A 27,795-nucleotide genomic window follows, 5' to 3' on the forward strand; every position below is an offset into this window, starting at 1 on the left:
AGTTTTAAAAAAAAGAGTTGTTTCTGTTTTACTCTGGAGGTCCTACTCTCAAATTACATCGGAGTCAATATATAAAATTGGAAGGTACTCCTGTGATTTATAAGGCCAAAGAGCAAATTGTGTGTCTGATTGCTTCGTTACATTTTATAAAAGAAGACACATTTTCCTTAATTTTGATGAAAACAATTATGTATAAGGAGTGAAACTTGAGGGAGTAAAAGTAAAAATAGGAGAATTCATTTTTTGGAACATTTTACAGTTCCTCTCCACTCTAAAGCCAAGTTCTAGACCAAAGATTTGCAAGATGAGTTGAATATTGCAATTACTTGCAAACTAACGGTCAGCAACATTCTGAAAACCTGCCATTTCACACCAATACGACTAGATGAGAAGATGTATCATCTCAACTGCAGCGCGGATCAAAGCAACCTTAAAGTGGAAGAAATAACAGACCTAGAAGCATTCATCGATCAACATCACCAGGGACCCATAAACATGGAAACAGATGGCTTACCACAACACGGCTCCAGCAAGCCAAACAAGGCTGAGAAGACTGACACATCCACTGATACAGATGACCCATGAATCACCGATATTGACATCAGTGTCCTCTCTAGCATTAACAAAAAACTAGACCTCCTCATACCACTACAACAAGAAATAAAAGATTTATGCTCCAGTATGGAATTGGCCCACAGCCATATATATGTTATTTATTTAAAGGACACAAGGTTTAATGTCAACAACTACTTGCACTCTATCCTTGATCGGGCTCACAAACGCGTGCACACATGCATACATACCCCTTCCACTTTCGACAGAGTCAACACATTATCACACGAACTTTGAAGCTGGTAACCTGGAATGTGTCCCGTATCCTGTGTGTGTGTATGTGCGCGCGTATGGTTGGGATAGGTACATTTGCTACGAAAGATTCAGTGGTTGTATGGGCTCATAATTCATATTCAGATGAAATAATTTGGCAGTAAAACAAACCCCTGGTAAAGACAAAAGACCCGGCCATTAGTTACGCCATAACGTATATATTCTGTAAATGCATGCATATGTATAGTCCTTATGATAATCATTAAAAACTTAATAATACTATTATCAAAATATAATTATTTATGATAGCAATTCATGACGAATGGATACAATCACAATTAATTTTACCTACTGCAGTCTCTGCCCTAAAGGCTTTAAGCAATTGCTCTATGTTGCAAAATTTTTTCAGATTAGGAAGAGCCTCAGTGTGCAGCTTTTGGTCTGTGCAGATGGAATTTTGTTAATGAACATAATGCATTAACAACATGGAGGGTACATTTGCCATCTCAATCTGCACATATCACTGCATGGTATTCCTTTATCATTTTCCTGAGCCATTGTGTGCCAGTACAATATTAATATCAGCAATGTCTCGGTTTGGGTCTGGAACGGATTAAGAGATAATTGGGTAATAACAAAGCTTCTTTGTGGTGTGGACTGAGATGCTTTGTAACATAGTGTCAGTGTGGTTGAGTAGAGTTGTCCTTGTCATTAAGCTAACTAATCTAGACAATTAACTAGATGGTACCCTCACTGTTGTCTTGTCTACTCTCTTTGTCGTTTGTTGAGCTCACACACTTCTAAACTGGCAGAACCTATATCAGTAAATCACTCAGGAGGCTAAGGAGGTCAGAGTAAGACACAAAGTTTGCTGTTGAAATCGTTTGCAGGTTTGTTGTAGCTGTTCTTATTGGTCTCGTATGGCGGGGTGATGTCCCAGGCAAAGGGACTGATTGTGTCTAAGGAGCTGGGGTTCCGGGCAATGGCTCGATTTGAGGATGTCTCTCTCTGCAGGGTCCCAGCTCTCACATCAGGCTCTTTGTCAGGCTCTGAAATGAAAGGTACATTTTTAAAAGTTTAATAAACCATGTACTCACTGTTTTGTTATTCTGTCATCTACTACTCATCCATGTCATGAACTCAAAAGTCTATTCAAGTCAATACATCCACCAAATACACAACAGTTAGCTATTGTTGTTCTTACTCAACCATGTAGACTAGTCATAACTAGTAACAAGCATATGATACAGAAACTCTTTCACTCACTGTTTTAAAACATTGTATTGGAGCTTGTGTCAAATAAAGAATACCTCATGATGAAGTTTTTTTGGTGATCAGATTCTTTAGTAAGTTAGTGCTACTGCAGAAATTGTTTTATTCACTTTAACAGAAAGTTTTGCTGCTAAACAGCATACTCAAGCAATCCTCACGGTGGTAGAATAACAACAGAAAAAAAAATAACAATACAAAGGGGGAATACAACCATGGGAACACTTTCCCCTAAACCAAGAAATGAGAAAATTCATTATTATTTTCAATATCAATCTTCAAATCAAATCACTATAATGCAACTCATTAGAATCACACCGATAAATCACATTAATATTTAATTTCAATAAAAACAATCTATGTATGGGTTCTCTGGACCGCATACACATCAGTTGTTTCTCTGGTGCAATACATAATATATTCAATTAGTGCAGCATTTCTGAATATTATCGATTTTAATAACTAACATGCAAGCTTCTTGCACTTATATCTCACATATAATATGTATTTATACATGAAACTAGTAAGGGGTTTGGCTTCAGTCTTGAAGGGCTGCTTTACATTTTGTAAACCAGCAGATGTCACTCTTCTGCTGAGTTTAAATCCAGAAGCCTCCAGTCTGTCTCAGCACAAAAAGAAAGCCCCAAATCACTAGTGAAAACCATAACAGGGATTTGAGATAATGGGATCTGGGTGTTCATAGTGTCCACCCATCTTCACCTTACACTGTGAAGGTACTGCCACCTGGTCAACTAGTCTTTACAAGCTAAGCATTACTTATCTAATGAGATAAGATATCTGTCCTGCTGATATACACTTGGCAACTGCTTATCTACTCCCAAGCAGTGGGTTCAGCCCCTACTCTCTCCAGTTGCTTTCTTTCTACACCTGATCAACATGTCATCAACCATCCAACCTAACCATCCACCTAAATTTCTTTTCAAGACCTAAGTAATCCATCTTACCATGTACCTAAGCCACTTCTTTAATTCACCACCTCATTTAACTCTGCCTCTGACTGCATTTCTATACACCAAAGCCACTAGTCTAGATACTTCAACCATTCTGTAAATCAGTGTTTCAAGTGATCAGCCTGTGACCTAAGATTTAGGTTTCAACTAATAACCTGCTAACCACTATTCCTAAGCATATATTATACTTGTATATACTACTGTCTATACCATCATGCCAACCTGGTGACACTCTACCCTTTTTATAATTTTCCTTATTTGGTTCATTACCTTTTTTGCTCTGGCATTGAGAGTCCTCCCTGTGAAGACAGGTCCTTCCCACATCTCTTCCCATGATGCTATCTTCTGACACCATTAGGTTCCCCAAAAGGAAATAAGTGGTCATCAGGCCTTTACCCTTCACCTCAATCTGCCCACGCGTTTGTATGTTGAATCCTCCATCCTTCAACTCACTGAAGAGGGGATGGGTTGGGTGGGGACATGCAGAGGGACACAGAAGGGAAGCAAGTAAAGTTTTGGTAATAAAAATAACAACTGGCACCATATTCTAGCTAGGCCTGGGCGATATGGCTGTCACCTCCCAGCTGGTCAGTAGTGAGTACGGCAGTCTGTAGTCAGGCAGTGCGCATTCATGTGTTTGGAGGAGTGGGTCTTAAGCGAAGAGGTGGGATTTTTTCAGTGGATACTTTTAAAATTTTGCTTGCTTTTGCTGGTTCCTACAGTCTTACCAACCACAACTAATTGTGGAAGATGCTCTGCTTCTGAAGATAAAACAGACATGGACACTTTCAGAAATAGAAGTCCAAACTCAATCAGTTTCACATAGAGATATTTACAGATTAAATTTGGTTAGAGCAAAGCAGAGTACCGGTCTTTATTATCAGATCCCATTAGTAGATGGATAATTTTGTATCTGGGAATTGTATCAGGACAACAGAAGTCACATCAGTGCTTGTCTAAATAAGAGTCGCTGAATCTGTTGTAGGTCACAACAGTTGGCTTGGGGTGAGATACATGCATACACACCTGTATGTTGAAGGGCTGATGTGAATGTGGTCAGGGAGTCCATGACTCTCCATCCTGGAGGCTGTGTTAACAGTGTCTCCAAACAGGCAGTAGCGAGGCATCTTCTCCCCCACCACCCCAGCTAACACTGGGCCGGTATGGAGACCCACTCGGATCTGAAACATAAGCACCATGTCAGCACATACATGCTGGCTGGAGTACAGTAACACAATAGTGGTCTATATGATGACGTTAACCAGTGGTAAGATGCTTCTGCTTTTGTGCAGGCTCTGTTCTAGTGGCAGGAAGCGTGCGGAGGCACATTAGGTTATAGTGTTAATCTCAGCAAAGTACTCCATCGGTTTATGCTTACTATGTACATCTGCTATAGCATAGTCGTCACACAGATAGTCTACTTACTAACTTAGCACTTACTCCTTAATGAGTATAGAGATTAGGGACTTGAATTCATTGTAAACAGTTTTATTAGGGACAATCGCTTTGGCTGAGACTAGTTCCATTAAAATCTGTCTGTGTAAAGTCTGTGCAGGGTCTTTGAATAATAAGGAAACAAATCATGTAAAGAGATGTTGCTGTTGATTTTATTTATTGTATCACAAATAAGATTCTGTTCTAATCTTTGAACAGCACATCTATGATTTTCTTCCTATGACTCATAGTTGGTTTACATTACTGAAAACTGACCACATTTCTGAAGGTGAATTAGTTGTAATTGCTGTATGCTGTATAAGCTATGATCCTGCCACAGTGATACAGTAGCATGTGGTCAGTACACCTTAATATCATTGTTGGGTGTGTTTGCAGGTGCAGCGCAGCACACTTCTGTCTACATCCGACTACTTACTAGTCTGCAAGTGTTCACTGGTGCAACAGACTAAAAACTTCCAAAAAGAATGGGTTAGTGAAAAGGTTCTTTCCAACTTGATTTTCAGTTACAACTTCAGTAAAAATCTATTCTATAGGCACTAACAAGAAGGCACCTTGGTCATGAAGTAAATGGACAAGATATTAGGTAGTAAGTGTAAGCATTAACATGTAGTTCATGTAGGAAATTCTTACCTGTATGGGTTTGCCTGTGACAGGGTTGGTTACCTCCTTTGCTGCTACCCTCATACCCAAAGCGAAATTCGCCACTCTGAGAGCATGTGTATCTGTAGGGACTGGAACGCCACCCACCACCATGTATGCATCACCAATAGTCTCAACCTTTAGGGAACCAATAACCACCAAAAGTAATTCAAACAATATTTGATTGAGTAATGTGAAATTTTAAGTTACATACTTTTATTAAACAGGTTATGGAATATCTTTAACCTTTTAATACAATCACAACCATCTACCGGATAGTATTTCAGCATTAATTAACTCATGTGGAAAAGCTTATGTTAAAAACACACATAATTTCTGTGTACTGCAGTCAAACTTAGTTATTGATGGGACAGATGATTATGAAAGAGTGGGGGCAGAGGGTCCAGCAGCCAAGACCACATAACTGCCCCATTGTAAAGGCGAGTGCTACTGTTTAATAGCAATGCACCTGGTCTTGGTGCAGATGGCTGATTTAATTTATGTTACACCCAAAACACACCCATGACTAATGTAGAGTCTAAATACCGTACACCCCTTTGCGCTGTGCGCCTAACTTTGCACCCAGATTATCCGCCGTTTAAGAAGCAAAAGAGTTGGACACTTCCTAAATGCACTAGCACTTTAGACCACCTGACATAAATCATCAGACCAATAGCGTCCTTGTTTGAACATATACAGCCTTCCATAAACCAGAAACATGTATTACAACCACATCAATATCCCCCCTAAACCTCCTAGTGGAGATGACAAATATCACAGGTGCAAAATACCTTGTAGATGTCATGAATATTGGTGAGTCGGTCAAACTTGGAATACATGGAGTTGAGCATGTGGACAATATGGATGGGCTCACAGGCAGCGCAGATATTTGTGAAGGTTACCACATCACTGAACAAAATAGTGCACACCTCAAAGTCTCCTGAAAAAGACAAACACTTTGACAGAGGAGAGTACAGATATGCAGAGATGGAAAGCTGGGTTGGTCAACAGACTGACCTGCTTTTACGCTCTTCCCATCTTTTAGCTGATTGGCTATGTGGCGTGGCAGCATGGCATACAAAAGAGTCTCTGTCTTCTCTTTTTCAGCCTCTAGGTGCTTGGACAGGATTCTCAATTCCTCCTACAGACAGACAGACATATGTGCATGCGCGTGCGCACACACACACACACACGCGCACACACACACACACACACACACACACACGCACACACACACACACACACACACACACACACACACACACACTAAATTTTCCAAGGTCTATGAAAAGACTCAAGCATAACTTTACAAATCACAGATTTGTAAATTGTCAAGCCACGGAAAGTGCAAAAGGGAATATAAAAGTGGGTCCAGCATGGAAGTGGAATATAAAGCAGAGGGCGTAGAGATATACACTCTCAAACAGTTGTATCAATTAACCTCTGCAACAGCTGTGCCAATTACAGTCAAGCATGACAACCTATGCAATGTGACTAAGCACACTTCACCACAAAACCTCAGCCTCAGGCAGATTGTTTATTATTATTATTATTATTATTATTATTATTATTATTATTATTATTATTGTTATTATGTTTAATTGTATAGTGATGATAGAAATACATCACAAAAATATAGAAAGCTTCTCTTGGACTATAAATAATGAGGGTAAGCTTCGTTTTAGTGCTGTACTGTATCACCAGAATAGAGAACATCTTCTTTCCTCAGGCTGTGAGACCCCTCAATTCATTGTCATCACTCGCCAAAAAATGGTTTTAATTTTATGATTTATCCAACTCACACCAGTTGGAATCCAAGGTGGTGACAGGTATTAATAATAACAACTATAATAATGATAATAATAATTATGCAGAAATAGCCAATCCTCTCACTAATGGCCTTGTTTGCTTATGTAGGTCATATATAGGGGGATCAGTATTGAATTTAGCATGTTTCATAGCCAGTCAAAAGTTATTTGTACTACATTTTAATACATAATAAGAAAGATACAAAAAAAAAGATAAAAAAGCTGAATATTTGAGCACAACATCTGCTATTTAAGTTTTAATTTTTAAGACCTAACTTTAAAGGCCCATTTTCCACCAAAATACCAACATATTGCATTGTACTGCCTCATTTTAATGAACTTTCCACCTAGTTCTTCCAACATGTGCACTATGCACTCTGTGCTGGACACCAACATGCCACACAGACCGGCAAAGCAAATGTCAAGGTCAGAAAAATCGATCTCGTTGTATTTTTTAGGTTCTGACTCTGTGGGGGAGAAAGGAGTAAATCGAGCCATTGGGTAAAATGAGCCACCCCCTGTATCTAGGTAACCACAAACAAAAGTAGTCATGTGACCACAAATTAAGGAAGTACACTTCATATTACTCAATTCAAATTCAAACCAGAGTTAAACAATTATTATTGTCATGCCAAGTAAATTCATCATGTTTCTGAAGTTATCAATCCTGTATATTAAATAAATAATAATAATAGACCTGTTTTGGACCACAAATAGATACATTACCTCATTTCTATGCATCCTGCAAATGCCAGGTCTTTCTTTCACTCGCTTTCAACTAGGGATGTAACGATACAAAGAACTCACTGTCTGATATCATCACGATAAATACTCCATGATACGATATTTATCATGATATTGAAAAAGTGACTTGAACAATTTCCTTTAATAATAAACCTGATATGTTATTTGTATACAATTTGTTTTTACTTGAGGTACTTCTTCTTTCCTTCTGCAGTAAAATAAAAGTAGCAAGCTTTGACCTAAGCATGTGCAAAAAGTAGCCATGAATTGTCAAGAATTGCCATGATATATTGAACTATGGACAATCCCAAAACAGTACAACAGCCAGTAGTTCGCAATCCCTCCCTTCCTCGGGTTGTACAGCAGGACTACCAGGGCACCCAGGGGGGGTGTGGAACGGGAGGACAGCCGAGAACAAGCACTTGGCCGTGGCTCTCTCTTGTTGTCAAGGAGACGGCCAGGGCCATGGAAATCTCTGCTAGCATAGCTGGCATGTTATTATTTCCTAGCTACCCTGCGAACAGCTGACCTGTTGGCTCCACCCTACAAGCCTACTTTTGCAGTGAGGACAGGAGCAGCTCCGGGAGAGAGGCCAAAGAGGTTGTTGTGTCGGTGTGAAGAGGTTGGGGTGTTACTGTTATTACAGCTCAACCACCGCCGTAAACAGACATTACCAGACCTACTATGTGTGTTAACAGTTTGTGTCAAGCATAGAGAATGCAACTGAGGTGAACAAAAGTTGTCTCTTGCCAGGTTACAAAGTAAATATATTTAATTGATCATTATTTGTTTTCAGTTCAACATCTCTCCCTCATATGTGTACAGTGAAGTTCTGGAGGGCAAGGAAGTAATTTATCCAAGAACTCCCCCAATGACTAGGTTTAGTCAGTGACCCTGCTTCCAAAGCTTTTGTGAAATGCATAATCTCTGTGGGCTACCATTGTCTAGTCTAAAAGATCGGGCTTGAGCAACATGTTTTCCTCAAGATGAACAAGAGGTTCGAAAGCATATGTGTGTTTGTGTCATCACAGCCCACTACTTTCAGAGACAGTCCCAAGACGATAACACATATTTGCCTCAGCTGTAAATTAGTGTGGCATATTCTAATTTATTGTAGAACTAAATAAATGCCATCATTTCCATTGAGCTATTAATTTTTATGTGTATAAACTGAGCTTCCATTTTGTCCAAGATTGTTACAAAAGACTACATGAACAAAAAATTGCTTCCTACTTTTTTCCTCTCTAGCTGGTTGGTTAGCTCCATCTCAGCTAGACGTTGCTGGTTTAGGAGAACTAGGTCTCTGGTGACGTCATGCTGGGCCAGGTCAGCCAGGTGAAGGCCAACATCTTTAAGTTCCTGGAGGCTTCTTAGCTTTGGAGAACACAGGTACAACATACAGCGAAGAGACTCCATCCACAACATCTGACCTACAGATAAGTACAGGTTAACACATGGAAATAATGCAGTTCAGATATTATGGAACTGCCAACATTGCCATTGAGTACACACAACTTGTACTGAATTTCCATTTTCTCTGCTCTTGTGTGCTTACTTACTTGATCCCATTAGTGCCCTTTGCGACATAAGGCCACAATGTGCTACTTTTATCACACCATGTTGCGCTTCCCCCCCAACTTCGATTTAGCTATGATAGCTTGGTTGTCATGGTCCTGCACTAGGTCAGGTTTTGGTCTTCCAGGTTTGCTTTTGCCGGGATGGGTCAGTTTAAGTGTAACCTTTGGGCTGGCTTTACACAGTGAGACTTTTTATGTAGCTTTAGTTGGTTGCAACCAGGGCTGGGCCATATGGCCCTAAAAAGATATTGTGATATATTTAGGATATATCCAGATACACATATATCTTGATATTTTTAAATTTACTTAGAAGCACTTCATATGCTGGGACTGGGTGACTTTTGAACAAATACTTAACATTGATATTGTGACAATGTTGAAGGGATGGCTATTGGTTCTTTCACAAAATATTAGAACAATTCTGATTTCTGAAAAATTAGTGCTTGGCAGTGGGAGTGTTTGCTTTGCCCCCTTGACAGTTAATACTGAGTCGAATTTTATATTCTTGTTAAGTGTTCTTGCTGTTAAGCCATGTTTTATGTTTGTTAGTGTGGTCAGTTTAAAGTAAATTTTACTGCACTTAACCACTTACAATTATTTACAGTAAGTGTTGCTGTCTTTTTATGATCTAAAAGAACAATCTCAAATATCTGGAATATAGAAGTATAATCGTATTCAATGCATAATAAACAGTCAATCCTGACAACCCACAACGATCTGGAAATTGAATTTTCTCGTTCCCACGTATTAAGGAAGTCGTGGTCTGGACTTAAATATTTTGTGACAACAATTTAATTATCCTCTGGCCACGACTTATTAAAAATTGTGGCAACCAAATTTTTTCCCCCTCAAATATCACCAGACAGGCTGCGTAATTATGCCATGAAATGCACCAAAAATACAATTTTAAATAACTGTAGGCATTAAGTAATGTAAGTAATGTTAAAGATACATAATTTGCTCCTGTATTTATTCACCTTTGTATTAATTCCACTATTTATTTACTTTCCCATTTAATATTATATTTTATGTATTCATTTATTCATTTTCAACATAGCACAAAAAGTAAGGAAATTTGTGTTTGGTATTTCCTGCAAAGTAAAGCCGATATATCAATCTATATTACATTTTATTAATTAATGAATGTCTACATTTTTTTTTTTTTTTTTTGTGCATTTCATTTATTTATTTAGCAATTTTTTTTTGGCAGTTTCAGTCCTCATATGATGGCACTTACTGATCTTTTTAAAAAGCTTTTCTCAAAAGGCACTTTTACTATGGAGAAAGATGATGTTGATTTGATAGGATATATTTTGTTATAATACATTATACAATTTATAAAAAAAAACAATGGGACTTGTGTGTTAAGTTGTATTGTGATGCTGAACCCACCTCTTAGTTTGAGCATGGTGTGTTTGTCTTTGTAGCTCTTCAAGACAAATTGACTGTTGATGAATTTCTTGATGCTCTCGATGGTAAAAGTTACCTGGAGGATAGAGAAAAAGGCTTCACGACACTGGTTCAATGTTTACTACTGCTCACCACGATATTCTGCTGTACTTCATAATTCTCTGTGATAATTCTCTCTTCTCCTTAAAGTTGCAAAAGCAATTCAGTGTATTTACATTTAGAAATGACCACTCTATATGGACTTGATGGATTACCAAAGGAAACTTAGGAAGGCTATATATATTTATGTACAGTACAGACCAAAAGTTTGGACACACCTTCTCATTCAAAGAGTTTTCTTTATTTTCATGACTATGAAAATTGTAGATTCACACTGAAGGCATCAAAACTATGAATTAACACATGTGGAATTATATACTTAACAAAAAAGTGTGAAACAACTGAAAATATGTCTTATATTCTAGGTTCTTCAAAGTAGCCACCTTTTGCTTTGATTACTGCTTCGCACACTCTTGGCATTCTCTTGATGAGCTTCAAGAGGTAGTCACCTGAAATGGTCTTCCAACAGTCTTGAAGGAGTTCCCAGAGATGCTTAGCACTTGTTGGCCCTTTTACCTTCACTCTGCGGTCCAGCTCACCCCAAACCATCTCGATTGGGTTCAGGTCCGGTGACTGTGGAGGCCAGGTCATCTGGCGCAGCACCCCATCACTCTCCTTCTTGGTCAAATAGCCCTTACACAGCCTGGAGGTGTGTTTGGGGTCATTGTCCTGTTGAAAAATAAATGATGGTCCAACTAAACGCAAACCGGATGGAATAGCATGCCGCTGCAAGATGCTGTGGTAGCCATGCTGGTTCAATATGCCTTCAATTTTGAATAAATCCCCAACAGTGTCACCAGCAAAGCACCCCCACACCATCACACCTCCTCCTCCATGCTTCACGGTGGGAACCAGGCATGTAGAGTCCATCCGTTCACCTTTTCTGCGTCGCACAAAGACACGGTGGTTGGAACCAAAGATCTCAAATTTGGACTCATCAGACCAAAGCACAGATTTCCACTGGTCTAATGTCAATTCCTTGTGTTCTTTAGCCCAAACAAGTCTCTTCTGCTTGTTGCCTGTCCTTAGCAGTGGTTTCCTAGCAGCTATTCTACCATGAAGGCCTGATTCACACAGTCTCCTCTTAACAGTTGTTCTAGAGATGTGTCTGCTGCTAGAACTCTGTGTGGCATTAACCTGGTCTCTAATCTGAGCTGCTGTTAACCTGCGATTTCTGAGGCTGGTGACTCGGATGAACTTATCCTCCGCAGCAGAGGTGACTCTTGGTCTTCCTTTCCTGGGGCGGTCCTCATGTGAGCCAGTTTCTTTGTAGCGCTTGATGGTTTTTGCGACTGCACTTGGGGACACTTTCAAAGTTTTCCCAATTTTTCGGACTGACTGACCTTCATTTCTTAAAGTAATGATGGCCACTCGTTTTTCTTTACTTAGCTGCTTTTTTCTTGCCATAATACAAATTCTAACAGTCTATTCAGTAGGACTATCAGCTGTGTATCCACCTGACTTCTGCACAACACAACTGATGGTCCCAACCCCATTTATAAGGCAAGAAATCCCACTTATTAAACCTGACAGGGCACACCTGTGAAGTGAAAACCATTTCAGGTGACTACCTCTTGAAGCTCATCAAGAGAATGCAGAGTGTGTGCAAAGCAGTAATCAGAGCAAAAGGTGGCTACTTTGAAGAAACTAGAATATAAGGAGTATTTTCAGTTGTTTTACACTTTTTTGTTAAGTACATATTTCCACATGTGTTAATTCATAGTTTTGATGCCTTCAGTGTGAATCTACAATGTCAATAGTCATGAAAAGAAAGGAAACTCATTGAATGAGAAGGTGTGTCCAAACTTTTGGTCTGTACTGTATATACAGTAGCTATATATGTAGTTCAGTGGGTAGAGCAGGTGACCAGCCACCAGAAGGTTGCTGGTTCGAACCCCGGCTCCCCTGGGCGGAACTGAGCTACATGCCGAAGCATCCTTGAGCAAGATGCTGAACCCCTACACTGCTCCTGATGTGCAGTTGGCACCTTGCAAGATGCAAGGCAGCCTCTGCCATCAGAGGGCCCTGGATGAACTGGCGTCTCATTCAGGGGTGTGCCCTGGCCTTCGCCCTGTGAGCTGGATTTGGCCCCAGTAGCCCCGCAACCCCCCGAAAGGGGGGATAAAAGCGGCAACAGCCCGCGACCCCAATAGGGAAAAAGCGGAAAGAAAATGAGATGAGATGAGAGACATATATATACACAAGCCAATGTGCTAAAGCGCAAATTCTACTGGTGTTCAGATGATGTTAAAATGAATCTCTTCAGAGCTTACTGTACCCCTCTCTATACTGCCCCTTTGTGGGTTAAGTTCAAAAAGGCAAGTATTCACAAACTTCAGGTTGCCTATAATGATTGCCTACGAATTTTGATGGGAAAACCTAGGTGGTGCAGTGCGAGTGAGTTATTTTGTCAAGTGCGAGTTAATACATTTCATGCTCTGTTGCGGAAATTGATGTATAAATTCATCTGTCGATTGAATGACACACAAAATTCTGTCTTAATGCTGTTGTCCAATCCTGGTCTCAGTGGTGTGAGGTACCAGTCAGCCATGTGGAAACACTGGTATGACTGTCTCCTTTAAATGTTTATGTGTGTGTTTGTTTGTCTTTTTTGAATGGACCTTGAGTCTAATAATAAAAAAGTCTATAATAAATAATAAAAATAATATATATATATATATATATATATATATATATATATATATATATACACACACACACACACACACACACACACACACACACACACACACACACACACACACATAATGTCTGCCTTTACCTGTGGGTGTATAATGGTGAAGTATTGGTCCAACGTAGCGTTGCTGGCCTGGAGACCTGGAACAAACTTTTGTATGTTCACCCCTGTCTGCCTTACCTTCAGCTGATAGTCCAGGACAAAGACCAGATACAGAAAAAGTCAGATGGGTAGCAGAAACAGATCAGGATTTCACAGCATGAGTTTGAGCCCAACCAAAAATAACATCCCAATCAATGTGATTGTGAATGAAAAATAGTCCTAAACGCTCATGTTAAAGCACATATATACATGGAACCTTACATCTTCACCAAAGACAATGTGAAAGGGAAAAGCATTGCAGAAGGTTGTCTCTTCCATCCACAGCTTGTTTGGGTAACATGGACTGAAGGTGCATTGGAGGCTGCCTGGAATGTAAATCAAGCACACAAATTCCATTAGTGTTGGAGGGGCTACCCTTGAAACATAGCTAACACAAAATTGGTGACAGGATCTGGCTGTGTTGTATTATGGTTATGCTACAGCATCTGCTTCGACAGACTAATTTCTAGTCTTGTTCAGAGTTATTTTGCTGACATTTTCGCAGCTCATTAAGATGTTAACAGATGCTCTGTGGCTGTCCTTGACTCAATGTAATTGCTGCACTACATCACGTCTTCTGATTGCACCAAAACCCTTTAAATGTATTTTCATTCTCTATTCATCTCTCTATATTAGTTTTTTTGGTACTGGCGAAGTCTGCCATTTCCAGGCTGAATTTAACCTAAACAAAAGCTTTAGATTTAGTTAGCTTAGCATAAAAACTGGAAGCAGGGAGAGACAGTGAGCCTACCTCTCTACTAAATTAAAAAATACACCTACCCAAACTTCCTTGTGGTTTTAATTACAAATTACATGCTTAAACTATTTCTTGATATATGACTGTATCTATATTTGGATTCTAGTTCTGTGCAGCATATCTACATCAAAGGTTGCTAGAGAAGATCAGTGAGCTCAGGTTGTCAAAATAAGAAATTCTAGATATAGATTTTTTTAAGTTCACCTTTTTCTGTGGAAACCACAGCCCTGATCAGGTCCCAGCCACTCTTTTTCACAGCTAGAGACACACACCTTTCCCTCATTGTTCTGAATAATGCCTCCTGGAGAAATTCACAAAGAGCATAAGCGCCATGAATCAGAAACATACATAATATATACATATAGAAATTGGTCATGCACATTCACCTACAAACACCCACCCCTCTAGGATTGGAATGGTTCTGATTCCTATTCCTGCGAGCTTGGTTGGTCTGTTTGACCAGAAACACAACATGCTCCTTCTTTCCAGTCCTCTCATCTTCTTCGGATTGATTCAGAACCACCATGGTTACTTTGCTATTAAAAAAGTCCCTGGCAACCGCCTCGATGATACCTGCAGCAAGGTGGAAAAAGGGCAAACAGGGACCATGTCGTTATGGAAGTACAGTGGCCAGTAGCTTGATACATGTCTCTGCAATTTCATGAATGTGAATATGCACAAGCAAGTAGTAAAAAAAAAGTGTTTATTGCCCCTGTATTTTCCCTTTCCTACGCCAAAGACAATTGAGTAACACATTATTTGAAGGGGTGTACATAAGACTGACATGACCATCATGACCATAACGTCATGTTTGGTTGGATTCAACATGTTCTATCATGTTCTATCTTTGTATGTCTGTGTTTGATGAGGTTTGGTCAGTTTGCCATGCTTTATTGTATATACTATGCATATCCATGGCAACACAGCTCACACATGTCCAGTATTAGTGCTAATCTCTTTCACATTGCCGCATGCATGCATTTGTACTGTGATTATGAAGGCCAAACTGAGCATGGTTAAATGAGACTATCTGGTCTACTGGGAATTTCCTATAGGCTACACATGATCAGCTCCCCCCGACCTTAACCTTGCGCTACAAAGCAATGCACCTGTCACCTAGCAACCTTGACTGTATTGGGTTCCCTTGTTTTTTTGAATAATTGTATCATTAGCTATTCAAGTGACTTGTAACCCCATACTTACATCTAAAATTGCATTTGAAGGAGCCTTTGAAATGGGACGCCTTGTTGCGCTGCTGTGACGCATTTGGTCTTCAAATGCAGCCCTCGAAAGATGGGGCCCCAGATTTGAGAGGCAGTAATTGTTTGAGATTTCTTTGTTACGGTAACTTGAACCTTGAACAGCACTGTCACCTATATTTACTGCAAATGCACACAATTCTCGGCAAAAATAGACCTGAAAACAATCTGTAGACGGTCATATCTACATCACACCAGCGTTTCACCACAGTTTTAATGTCTGTATCTATAGAATGTCACAGACATGAAGAGAATACACAAAACAGGTGAAGGGCAGTTTTTTTCCTGTGTACTCTTCTTTATTTCTCTCCCTCCCTCTCTTTCCCCCTCCTGCTTTTTAGCTCTTTCAGCTGGGGTGAAGAAAAATTGCATCATCATATTTTTGATAATTATCATAGGCAAACTTCATGTAAACAGATAGGGCAGGCAAGAGCCACACTGCAGCAGCAATGCTGCCTATGTGGACACACACGCGATTGAGCCACAGCAGCTCAGCAATGCAGCCACCATGCACCCTACACAAGCAGCATGTGGCCAGCCTGTAAAGGCAGGCAATGGACAAATAACTAAGCTCACTAAACACAGTGACTCACAGGAAAAGGCTGGAACGCTGTCACAGGGGAACAAGATGAACTAGCACAGAGGAAAGGGAACACAGAGACTAAATACTCTACATGTGGGGAGAAAATGACACACAGGTGGAACACATTAGGGCAGGGCAGGTAATCACACAGGAGGGAAACACAGGAGAGCAGGAAGAGTGAGTGACAAAGTAAAACAGGAAACACAAGACAAGGGTAATTTATCTATCTTGAAATAAAATCAATAATTTCTTACGTTAGCACTCAAATATCCAAAAGTGTGACCTCGCGATTTAATTGATCCCTGTTCTCCACAAGTACCAAAGTGATTTATGATATTTTACCCATTGCCTATTTTATATAACAAGTTTGAACGTCTTCAGCAAGGGCTCAACAGCCAACTAGTGATCCAAGTAATGTGATGTCATGGAGGCCAAAAATACTTTACACCCTTTATATACAACATATATGGTGTATTCTGTCACTTTGTGATAGACAATACAGTTTCTTGAATCTTCCTATATATTTATGTGATGTAGGTCTATTTATACACTATATATACTCATCATATACCCCTTCATTGCATTCATAAGATGTTTAAACTTGTTTAAAAAGTACTAATCAATAACATTCAGATTTGTTTCAGAGCTGCAGCCCCAGGGCTGAGTCAGCCAATTTGAGTATTAGCTCCAAGGCCAACTGATCTAACTGGCTAACAGCAGCTATCGCAAGTTAGCAGCAGTCAGTGGTTGGCTCATTTTAGCAACAAGTTAAACTCCATAAACTCCATATCCCCAGTTGACAAACTGTCCCGCATGGTGCATGGCAGTCTAATGCACACCCCTTAGACAAAAATATAAGCTATATGTTTGGTAGTTTTGTTTCTTCTGATTTGAAATTGTTTTCCTTGTTGTCACTGGATTAATTGACTTTCCAACAACAAACATTTGAACTTCATACAGAGGCTCTGATCCAATAAGCCAACTGTCTAAACCATTCTAACTAGAGTAGCAGGGGTCACCAGGAGTGGCCAACCAGAATCCAGGCTGCCCTGCCTCGCTTGCTTGTATTTTTTGAATGAGTAATACCTATGTAGCAATTGAATACGATTTGCAATATGAAGATCAGGATCAATGCAGTGGATTTAGGTAGTCAATAGGTGTGTTTGTTTTTACCAGGCACAATATGGTACAGGCCCTTCCTGTCAGAATAGTAGTGAAGTAGCATCTTCCCATCATCTGCCATCTCCACTCGGAAAGATGGTGCATTCATTTCCTTAAAAACAGGAGGTGTGTCTCAGATTCTGTTAAAGTTAGGGTTATAACAAACAGAAAAACTCCCAAAATTTCATACTGCTTTCCTCTCCAGGGTACAGTCAATGAAATTCCTGTATTTACTTATAACACATTGCAGTGGTGTCCCCACACAGTACATAAGAGTTGTAAAAGTGGACTGCATGCTGGGATGGATGGGTGCTTGGGCACAGGTGCAACTTTTTCACACACATTTTGCAGATTAACCAAAATGTGAAGTACTCCTATTGGTTTTAAACAGATGGATCCACACTGATACTCATTGCTGCAAACATCACACTGAAGGATATTACACAAAATATTACAGGAAACCATTAAAGGAAACCTGTGCTAACCAATCAGAGGTGGAGTAGGGCAGGTCTTATGAGAAGGAGTCTGTCTTCTTGAGCAGTATGATTGCACCCTCTGCTGTTCAAATGGAACAATACAATGATGAGGAGCAATAGTAGAATGCATTCATACTGATTTCCCTTGTTAGATCCATGAACTTTACAAGCAAAATAGTCACACGGTGGAATTGCAGCACTTTTCCAACACTGACATACTCCTCACAATCACTAAGTAGTAAATAAAAAGACTAACACAAGGGCCTCTAATTTTAAGTACAAAGCACTGATGAGCTTTTCAGAATGGAATTCAGAATTCCAAAGACATTTTCCTTAGGCGCACTGAGTAGTCAAAGTAATATAGTTGAAAATATGAGACACTGTTTTACAAAGTCTGTTTGTTGTTGATCCATACAGAAACAATGATACACATAAGCATACCTGATAGGACAGGGCCAGGTAACTATGGAGAGCATCCAGATTCCCAATGAATTCAATGAGATTTCCTCCCAGTGTCTTCAGCATCGTGTCATAACCCGCTTGCTTACAGAAAGTAAAGGGGGGGGGCACTGTTACACAACTTAATAATATCATATCCAATGGGTGTAGGGAGCATTTAAAATATGGGTGGGACTATCAATCTAATGCATTATAACAGGCATTCTAATTAGGGTCTGGGGGTTCGTCCCTAGAACATTTTTAACAGAGTAGATGTAATTTCTTGTATTCTGGTGCCTTTTAACACCATACATTTATTTGGCTATAGTAGCATGAGAAATATAATAATAACATATTATTACATTTAGCAATTTCAGTATTGGGCTTACATGTTTGAATATATTATCAAGCTTAAATTACAGAAATTGATGAGATGATGAATTTATAGCTTCGTGGCACAGGCCCCTGATATCTCCCTTTTTAGCTTAAAATACATATTTGCTTTAAATAGCTAATAATTTCAACTCCAATACATAGAACCCAAAACATCAAATGTAATATAATGGGGTTAGTACGTTTTTTATTTTGTAAATTTCATAATCTCACACAATTATCAGGTGCAGGTGTATCAAGTAATGTAATGGTGGTACTGCAGTAACATTTAAAGATAATAACTTGTGATACTAGTTGATAGCCTTTGTTTATTGTGTGGACAGACATGGTAAAACTAATTCATTTTATAAAGTGGGCTCTTGTCCCAACCTTGTATATCAGCTGGGATGCCCATGTTATGTCCATCAAATACATCACTTACTACTTTGTAGTCTGGCCTGCAAGTACCTACACTGTAAACCCAGAATTAAATAAATTTTTGAGTGGTCATGAATTAGTCTTTCATGTTTTGTAAAAAAACCTCTCCTATTGTTAAATCAAATAAGTTGTGTGCACTAATCAGATGCAATATGCAGTACAATGATCATGCACAGATTACATAGTATGTTAAGGTTTTGGAAGGTAAGGGAGGCGCCTGATTTGTGGCATATTAGCAGATTCCTAGCATCATTTGATATTTAAAACTCTCCTGAGACCATACTTTTTCATAGTTCAAAGAAAAGATAAATGATGGAAACTTGCCTTGCCTGTCTTTAATACATTTTAATGTTCAATGTTAATGTAAGTTATGTTTATTTTTTTGCAATAATGAAGACATTGCTGACTGTGATAAAGGTTAGTATTGAATTCAATCATGACCTACTCATATTTGGCAGAGATCTGCTTGGAGCGCTCTCTTCTTTGAACCAATACTGAAATCCAGTGGATAAGCTTAAATCAACTTCGGTTAACATGTACAACACTAATGACTAGGGTGATAGAACTTTACAGAAATTGTATTGTTAAGTTATGTAAACCAAAGAATAGTTATTATTACAGGGATTTTATGTTATGTACTGTATATCTATCTGAAATAAGTTAATTTGTACAACTTAGACTCCAGTAAAGAAATAATTTATATGATCTAATGATTTTGAGTAAACTTTTGATTGTGATTGCTGTAAACTTGTTATGTCAACTACATCCAATTATGGCTCTAAGTTAATACAACTAGAAGTGTTTGGTTTCTGCTTCTTTACAAATTAAAATGGTTAAAGGGAATGGGTTTCCTCACACTTTTCTGGTAAAGTCAGACTAGTTCAGGTTTAGAGTGTGTTTGTTTTACAACAACATTGGCAGCAAGCAGATATTCAATTAGCCTATTCCCAATATTATGTACAATCCAGATAATTGGACCCTTAGGGAGAGCTCAGTACAATGTTGACATGCCCCCATTATGCTTTATACACCTGAGCCCTGGGGCCCATTCTTTCATAAACAGTTTTTTTCAGCCACTGCTGTGTAGACTAGTCTCTCTTTGCAAATGTGTAGTGCACCATACTGTGACGATACAATGTCTCTACAGAACTGACATTATAAAAAAGGTAATTAAATTCAAAACAAGAATATGTTTGTTACAAGGGATTATATTTATACAAAAGCTGAAACTGCAGTCACATGACAGTCCTTTCTACACAAATGTTTAGCAACTAATGTAAAAAGTTGCTATTTTCCTCCCAAGTAAGCACGATATTCTCTAACTCACGAAAAGCCCACCAAAAACTTTTTTGCATCTTTATTCGTTTGCATATAATTTGAAAGCAGCCATTGAATCATGCAGCAATATAAACATCTATTGGGTGTAACCTGTTGGACTTCATCAGGGACCTTGTTAACACTTCATCACAAACACACAGCTGTAATTTCACACCTCAGACAACTACATGCTTGCATTTATCTTGTAGTATAAAACATTATTTAAATTCAAAATTATATGATTATTATACAACAGAAAACATATTTGACTACAATGTATAAATGTGTAATGCGTACTGTAATGATTTACTCAAACTACTTATGATATGTATAAAAGTGAGGACATTGTGCACTCAACATTAAGGCTCATTAATTCAGGCCATGGCTTGACTGCAACTCTGTTTCACCAAGAACAATTCAGCTAAAAATATATAACAATGCCATGCTTCGAAAATGTTATCTGCTAAAATGCTGGCTTACAATCACCATCTAATAAAAAGCTTTTAATGTAAATTCGGGTGAGCATCAGAATTTAGAAAAGTAGCACTATGTATGGATATAAACTAACACAAAAATGTAATAAATGCAGTCCACAACTTTACCCCAGGAAGCAATCCATTTAATTTTAATCTTATTTTGCTCTACTGTTTTAATCTTGCATTCAGTGGTTCTGAACAAGACACTCCACAACAGGCATTGTGTACAGATAAACTTGTTGAAATTGTACACTTGTTCATCCATACGCAATGGCTGTTTTTAAGTGTGACAATGCCATCATATGGTCAAAATGTCCCTTCAACCAAACAAATGTTGGTTTATCACAACATGTCTGAAAACCCCCATTTGGATTGGGAAATTAAATATTGTGCTTTTTGGTAATTTAACACATTGCTGTGGGTGACGTTGTAACCAGGACCACATGGCCGTTTTGCAGGACAGTGTCCAAATAGACAGCCAATAGACGTGGGATAGGTAAAGTGTAGGTTAATATACTATACTACAAAAAATTGAAGCAAATATGAACACACAGACATGACACACATGTTGATATCATTCAGTGTGGTTTAGACTTCCCAAGTATGTCATTATGTCTGATGTCCATTAGGAGTAAACATCCATAAATCTGCTTAGAAATCATGGCCCATTTTGAGGAGTCTTGCTCTCATGATAGCTTTGAGTTTGTCATCATATTCCCAAATAAACCTTACCTGTATATTGGAGTTAGCATGCTTCCAGATTAGCAGAAACAAGGTAAAATTTCCCATTCAGGCAATTGAAAATTAAAAAAGCAACAGTACAAGGGCAAGCAGCTCCTTGTACCACACAGAAAAACAATAGGTAGCTTGGGTATTTATTACTGGAATGGGGATGGAAAATTACCCACATCTATATTCTGGGTGTGATTAAAATCACTGACCAACACAGGTAATGTAAGATTCATCCCAATAGGGCTTCACTCAATAGTTAACTCATAATAGCTAACTCAATCAAAAAGTTAGACTGGCATGGAATTTGGTGAAAAAACATGATGTCTGATATGTACAGAGAGATACCAATGAAAGCATGGCATCAAAAATGTTGACAAAATTACTGGAAATACTGGAGATCTAACCAAGACATAGAGAAACTTAAATACTTGCCCAGCAGTGAACATGCCTCCTGCACCAGGCTTAGAGTTACAATATCATCATAAACCGTATATGTCTTGAAGGTATCCTGGAACCCTGGTAGAGAGCTATGCAAAAACCATGATTTATTAAATATGTACATAAGGTCAACATCATCACAGTTATCATATTGATCCTGACAGCCATCGCTGTCAGTTATAATATACTGTATAAGTGTACATGCGTCCAAACCTTAGTTTGTCCCAGGTCTCCTGGCCAAACCTCTCCATCACCAGAGACTGGAGGCAGCTGTTAATGAACCCATACTGCAAAGAACAAAAACACTTTAACTGGTTAGTACTGCGCTAATTCCATTAAATGTCAAAAATTTGTATTTTAACTTCACAAATCAATCAGCATGCACCAGTGCGTTTGTCACAAAATATATACAGTACATGGCCCTTACTGAATCAAATAATAAGGTCCTATGAGAATTTAGAATTAAGGTAGAATTGCATGTCCCCCTCATCACTTCTTCTGTTACAGTCCGTTAAGTGTATGTTTTCAATGGGACCTGCAGTCAGGGAGTGGAGATGAAAATTAGCTTTAAACAATACATCCAAGGTCACATTTTAATTTTATATCGTACTGTTATTTGGTAAATTGAGGCCAATCTCAGAGAAATGAGTGCAGAACCAAATCAAACTGTGCAAATCTACAAGCTTTCACCTGTTTTGTTGTTGACCTCCCTCACAACCCTCAAAGCACATTTAAACATTTAAAATATATATTTTTTTACAACACTGGCTATGGAACTAAGCTCACAAACACACATAATGCTTTCTGATGCACTATATGAACAGTCATAAAATACTATAGATGTAACTTATTAAAACTCCAAGTGTATGGATGGTATATGTTCTTGACTACTTATAAACTTGAGGGTTTTATTTCTATTTAGCCTTTATTTAACCAAGTTAGCCCCACTCATTTACAAGGGAGACCTGGCCAAGAATGGCAGCAACACAGAGTTATAACAGCAAATTAACAGAAAAAACACTCTGATGAAACATTTGCCCACAGACATGGACTTCCATTATAGTTTTAAAGTTGTTCAGTGGTACAACATTCTGAAGTCTTGAGTTCAGTCTGCAGATTTATCCATGCAGTGTGTGCTGAAAACCTAAAAGCTTACTGTCCCAATTCAGTTCGGACAACAACAACAAATCGCAAAAACTGAGTTTTATGAAAGTAATTCCAGGCCAGCTCAACATCATCAAAGCAGGCCATTCTCTCCCAATTAAGATTATACGAATCATGTAAATTAAGCCTGATCAGCAAAACATCTTATACTACTATCACACAATGGTCACTGGAAAACACTGGATGCAACATATTTTAAAGGCATGTTTGTCAAAGCAAAGTCAATGAGAGTTGATTTTTCTAAACATTTAGGTTTGGGTCTTGTGGGGGACCAAGAATTATCCTATAAAGATAGGATAATTCTTTCATAAAACATTGTTGGTTTGTGACTTGAACTGGGATTGACTAATGCCTGTCCTGTCCAGAATCCACCACGACCGGACAATAAGAACCAATCAGAGCCAGGATGGTGTCTGATGGAGTGTCTGACAGCTGTCAATCACTGCTCACGCACACACTGCGGACAGCCCCCTCCCCCTTCCTCCTCAGCTCATGCTAGCGCTTGGTCAAGCTCATATCTCCAAGAGCGGCTTCAGGAGCTTAGAGAAAGTAATGGCACAGCAACAACCATCAGCGAGGAAAAACGATCTATACCTCCATTACCAACAACAGCATACACGACAAAGACGAGTAAAAAGAGGAAGCTAGAGCCGGAGCCACTACTCCGTAGTGCATGTGATGTTACTGTGATGTTGCAGTCGGGCTAACGTTAGCTTGTTTCCGATGCTAGGGCTAACGTTACTGGTTGGTGTTGTTTTATTAGAAAGTAGCAGAAAATATCTTTATGAAGTGACCTGGCAGTCTTAGCGGTTTCGTTTTTGTCCTCATAATTATGTGGAACGTTTCTGTGCTCTCACAGATACATTTTGTCATACGTTGTTTACTGGCCATTTAGCAATATTCACAACAGTTTCGGTTATAAAAAAACCCATCAAAGTAACTTACTGAAATCAGTGTGTGCTGGGTTGTGTAGATTATTTTTCATGTCGACATGATTTATTTCTGCTCGTTTGTTGGCCAGCAATGTTGACTATTCATAACAGTAATGTCTAACGTTGCGTGCACGCCACGTCGCGTGGGGAGGGACTTTGGAGGCAGGGCAGGAGTGCAGCGGAGAGGGAGGGGGAGAGATCTGAAAGTTGTACTTGTTCAAATTTAATACTAAGTCCTCTCTCTCCTCAAAGTTACCAACTGCACCTTTAATGCAAGTATCCCTGTTCTCTACAGATTTTGTAAGCCAGGTTTCAGATAAGACAACAATGTCAGCATTAGTTACATTTATCCAGATCTTAATCATGTCAATTTTAGAGAATAAACTCCTTACACTGATATGGATAATCCTAAAACCAGATCTAGATTTAAAATCAGCAGGTGTGAGGCATTATGACAGGGCCTGGATTTGTCTCAACATTGAGAGCAAAAGCTATACTATAACTAAATGTTTGTGCTTGGTGTTACAGTCTTTTATGTCAGTCACAGTAAATCAGGTTGACTGATGGGGCTTATCATACATTATAACTACCTACACTCACCTATACATCAACAACCAGGAACTCATGGGATGCTATTATAATCAAAAGTTCTCATTGTATTTCTGAAGTAAAGTGAAGTGCATAATAATGCATCTGTGATAATGCATGCTTCATCAAAATAATTAATTGTTGGTGGTATGTAAAGAGTAATGCATTTTCTGTGTGACGTCTGTCTGTGTAAAAGTCACCATCCATAGTGTTTAATGACAATTGACACAGTGCATTACAAAGCATTATTGGTGTTTATGAGGATAGTCACAAAGTATTATGAATGCACTGTAATTTCACTAGGCTGTTCCAAACACTCTAAAACATATATATATATACACTACTTTGATGCGGCAGTGATGAAAGTCCAACTCACAATGATAATTTTAGAGCTTAACCAAATCATATATCATCATATATCACCAAACATCGATAAGACTCATAAATGAGATACCATATGAGCAGTTGCATCCAAAACCTAAGTTATGTCAAGATAAAAGACTAAATTATAATCTACACCCTGAAAAGGAAATAAAAGTTAGGATGCCCTGCTGATGCACAGAATTAAGACTTATACGTATTGTCTATAAAGACAGACGTACGACATGAAGAGAAGCTATCAGAAATTCGCTACCTCCATACCACTGATCACACATGAGTAACCTACAGTCCCAGAAAATATAGAACCAACGAGCAGTTTCAACGAATAGTATAACAGCAAGCATCACAGAGCTACTTTGGGTTTCTCCCGTTCACACCTTCCCACCACAGCAGATGCACAATGAGGACCTCTTTCAAACACTACAGGACTCTATACAACATATTATAGAAAAAAAAAAAATTCATGCAGAGCTTTCAAATACACCTACGTGGTTTCACTATTCTTAATTCAGTTCTATTTTAAGTCAAGCATCCTACATTATATCTCACTGTGAGTTTTATAATGTAGGAATAAGATAATACAAAATAATTTTAACAACTATTGGATTGTAATATGTGGTAATGACATCCACAAGTTAAAAGCAAGCACTGACGATACCTGTACCTCAGTATGGAATTTACATATATTCTGAGATGCAGATGAGTCAATAATCATAGATATATTGTTGATGACATTACACAGACTAGAAGTTGGGTGACGTTGAATGAAGATGAATTGAACTAAAATGTAATAAAAGTTTTACATTATTATAAAATATTAAAATTAAAAGATCAATCCCCTCTTCAAGGGCACCAAAATAATAGAAAAAACCTTGTTACAAAGAATGCAACCTGCACTTGTGATTGAAAATGAAAGACACAGCACAAATTTTCAGGCCTAAATGTTGCACTTTATTCTCTATTTTGGCACAGTCTGACAGAAATTGTTGGATTGAAACGTTCAGTTTTGCTGTTCTAGAGTTTTGCAAAGTGTAAAATCTCGGACATTTTAAACTTGATTGGCAAGTATGGCTGTGTCAGGGTTTATGATTCTTGTGCTCCAGTTACTTTTTGCATTTGTACCCCCAAAATACAAATCAACAGCAACTACAAGAATATTGTTACATCAATGCATTCCTAGCAATGTTTCAGAAATTACAAAAATCCAACAGCATTGATTTACACAATCCAAAATGATGGGCAATGTTACAGCTTTGAAAGAATACACCATAATAGCTATCATACATAATCTCCACCAGGATTTGTTTGACATAATCTTTAATCAAAATAGGGAGACATACTCACCATGTCTGTGTTTGATGTTATCCTACTGTAATAGTTTGTAACCAAAACAAAGGACTTTATACCTCTCTCTCTCTCTCTCTCTCTCTCTCTCTCTCCCTCTCTCTCTGTCATTCCTACCCCCTCTTGTAGCTTGCCTCTTTCAGCTGGTTGTGACAGCAGAAATATCAGAGACAGATATATCTCTAAACTTGGGCAGATCACACCACTATTTGCGCTAGATACCAAAATAAATGGGGGTTGTAGCTCTGTCATAAAAGCCAAGCTGCAGTTAACGGTTTAGGGCGAATTGTTCTCAGGAACAAAATCATGGGTTTATTAAACCCAACTGCTTTGTCCTCAGCTTGGGTTTGAAATGCACCTGTTATCCCAAACCAAGGTGCTGTGTCCTATATAAATCACTTAAACACCACAAGATGTCATCAGATCTGAGCTTTAAAATAAACCTAATGCAGCTGTTACACCCAAAAAAGGTAGAGACCCATTAAAGATGTCCACACACTACGCTCACTCTCTGGCATTTATGGAGAATGTGTATTGTTTTTGAAAAGCAAAACATATTTACAATACAACATAAGAACAAGCAGTAAGGCCACTGCAGCAAATATTGAGACACATTAAGCAGCAAAACTCAAAGCTTTAGTTATGAACTGGACAGAATGGAAGAAATTCTCCAGAGGAAACAGAAATAAACTTTTAACTCCTCAAATATGTTTTATTTTTTGATGCTATATCTTTCTTAGAAAATGGAGTGTTGATGGCAAATCGATGAGACTCACAGCCCAAGAAATGAAGCTGCTCTGTAGTCGTCTGTTGGTATAGCGACAGATACTTCTGTATCTTGTGCCAGATGGCAGCAGGGTGAACAGACTGTGGCTGGGGTGGGTGCTGTCTTTAATATCCTTTGGGATCCCTGCAGGCATCTAACTTCACCAATGTCACTGATGCTCTGTAGATGGGTACCTGTGATGTTCTGGGCAGAACCACTGCAAGATTGTTGATTTTGTTGATGTTTTTAGCACTCATATCGTTGTCAGGGATCACACTGTGGTTGATTCTGTGACACTGACTCTGTGGAAACCTCTGAGTTGACCTTGCCTTTGGACACTGCAAAGGTGAGCGAGTTTGTAGAGTGTAGACAAAGCCTCCACAAGTGACATTAAAATGTTGCATAAGCAGCTCATTGCTGAGCAGGAGAACAATGTTTCCTTGTCACCCCTTTTATGCTGACATACGTTTAGAGGAGGAATGTGCCGGTGATCCAGTGGGGTCAGGGAGTATGGCTGGCCATTTTGGTGTCAACAAG

At 38.7% G+C, this 27,795-nt stretch overlaps 1 protein-coding gene across 1 annotated transcript; it reads right to left on the minus strand.

The window, feature by feature from the left end:
- Positions 1-699: 699 nt before the first annotated feature.
- Positions 700-26,500, minus strand: gucy1b2 (guanylate cyclase 1, soluble, beta 2). Its single transcript, XM_084346954.1, has 17 exons — positions 26,493-26,500; positions 22,297-22,370; positions 22,066-22,172; positions 18,314-18,441; positions 17,409-17,508; positions 14,794-14,966; positions 14,598-14,694; positions 13,859-13,962; positions 13,580-13,681; positions 10,681-10,774; positions 8,945-9,141; positions 6,177-6,300; positions 5,951-6,099; positions 5,151-5,297; positions 4,092-4,246; positions 3,336-3,517; positions 700-1,874 (listed from the first exon to the last, which is right to left on the minus strand). The coding sequence occupies exons 1-17, from the start codon at positions 26,493-26,495 to the stop codon at positions 1,675-1,677; spliced, it is 2,136 nt and encodes a 711-aa protein (XP_084203080.1). The 5' UTR covers positions 26,496-26,500; the 3' UTR covers positions 700-1,674.
- Positions 26,501-27,795: the final 1,295 nt, after the last annotated feature.

The sequence above is a fragment of the Pagrus pagrus genome (assembly GCF_965226575.1).
Source record: "Pagrus pagrus genome assembly, chromosome: 24".
NCBI classification, from domain to species: Eukaryota; Metazoa; Chordata; class Actinopteri; order Spariformes; family Sparidae; genus Pagrus; species Pagrus pagrus.

What these genes read in the sequence shown, in the direction of transcription:
- gucy1b2 (XM_084346954.1), bottom strand. An exon ending in ACCTGGCCCTGTCCTATCAG is followed by an intron (nt 17,509 to 18,313) that starts GTATGCTTATGT and finishes CCTGTTTTTAAG; the next exon opens with GAAATGAATGCACCATCTTT. An exon ending in ACATTGTCTTTGGTGAAGAT is followed by an intron (nt 13,682 to 13,858) that starts GTAAGGTTCCAT and finishes CTGGACTATCAG; the next exon opens with CTGAAGGTAAGGCAGACAGG.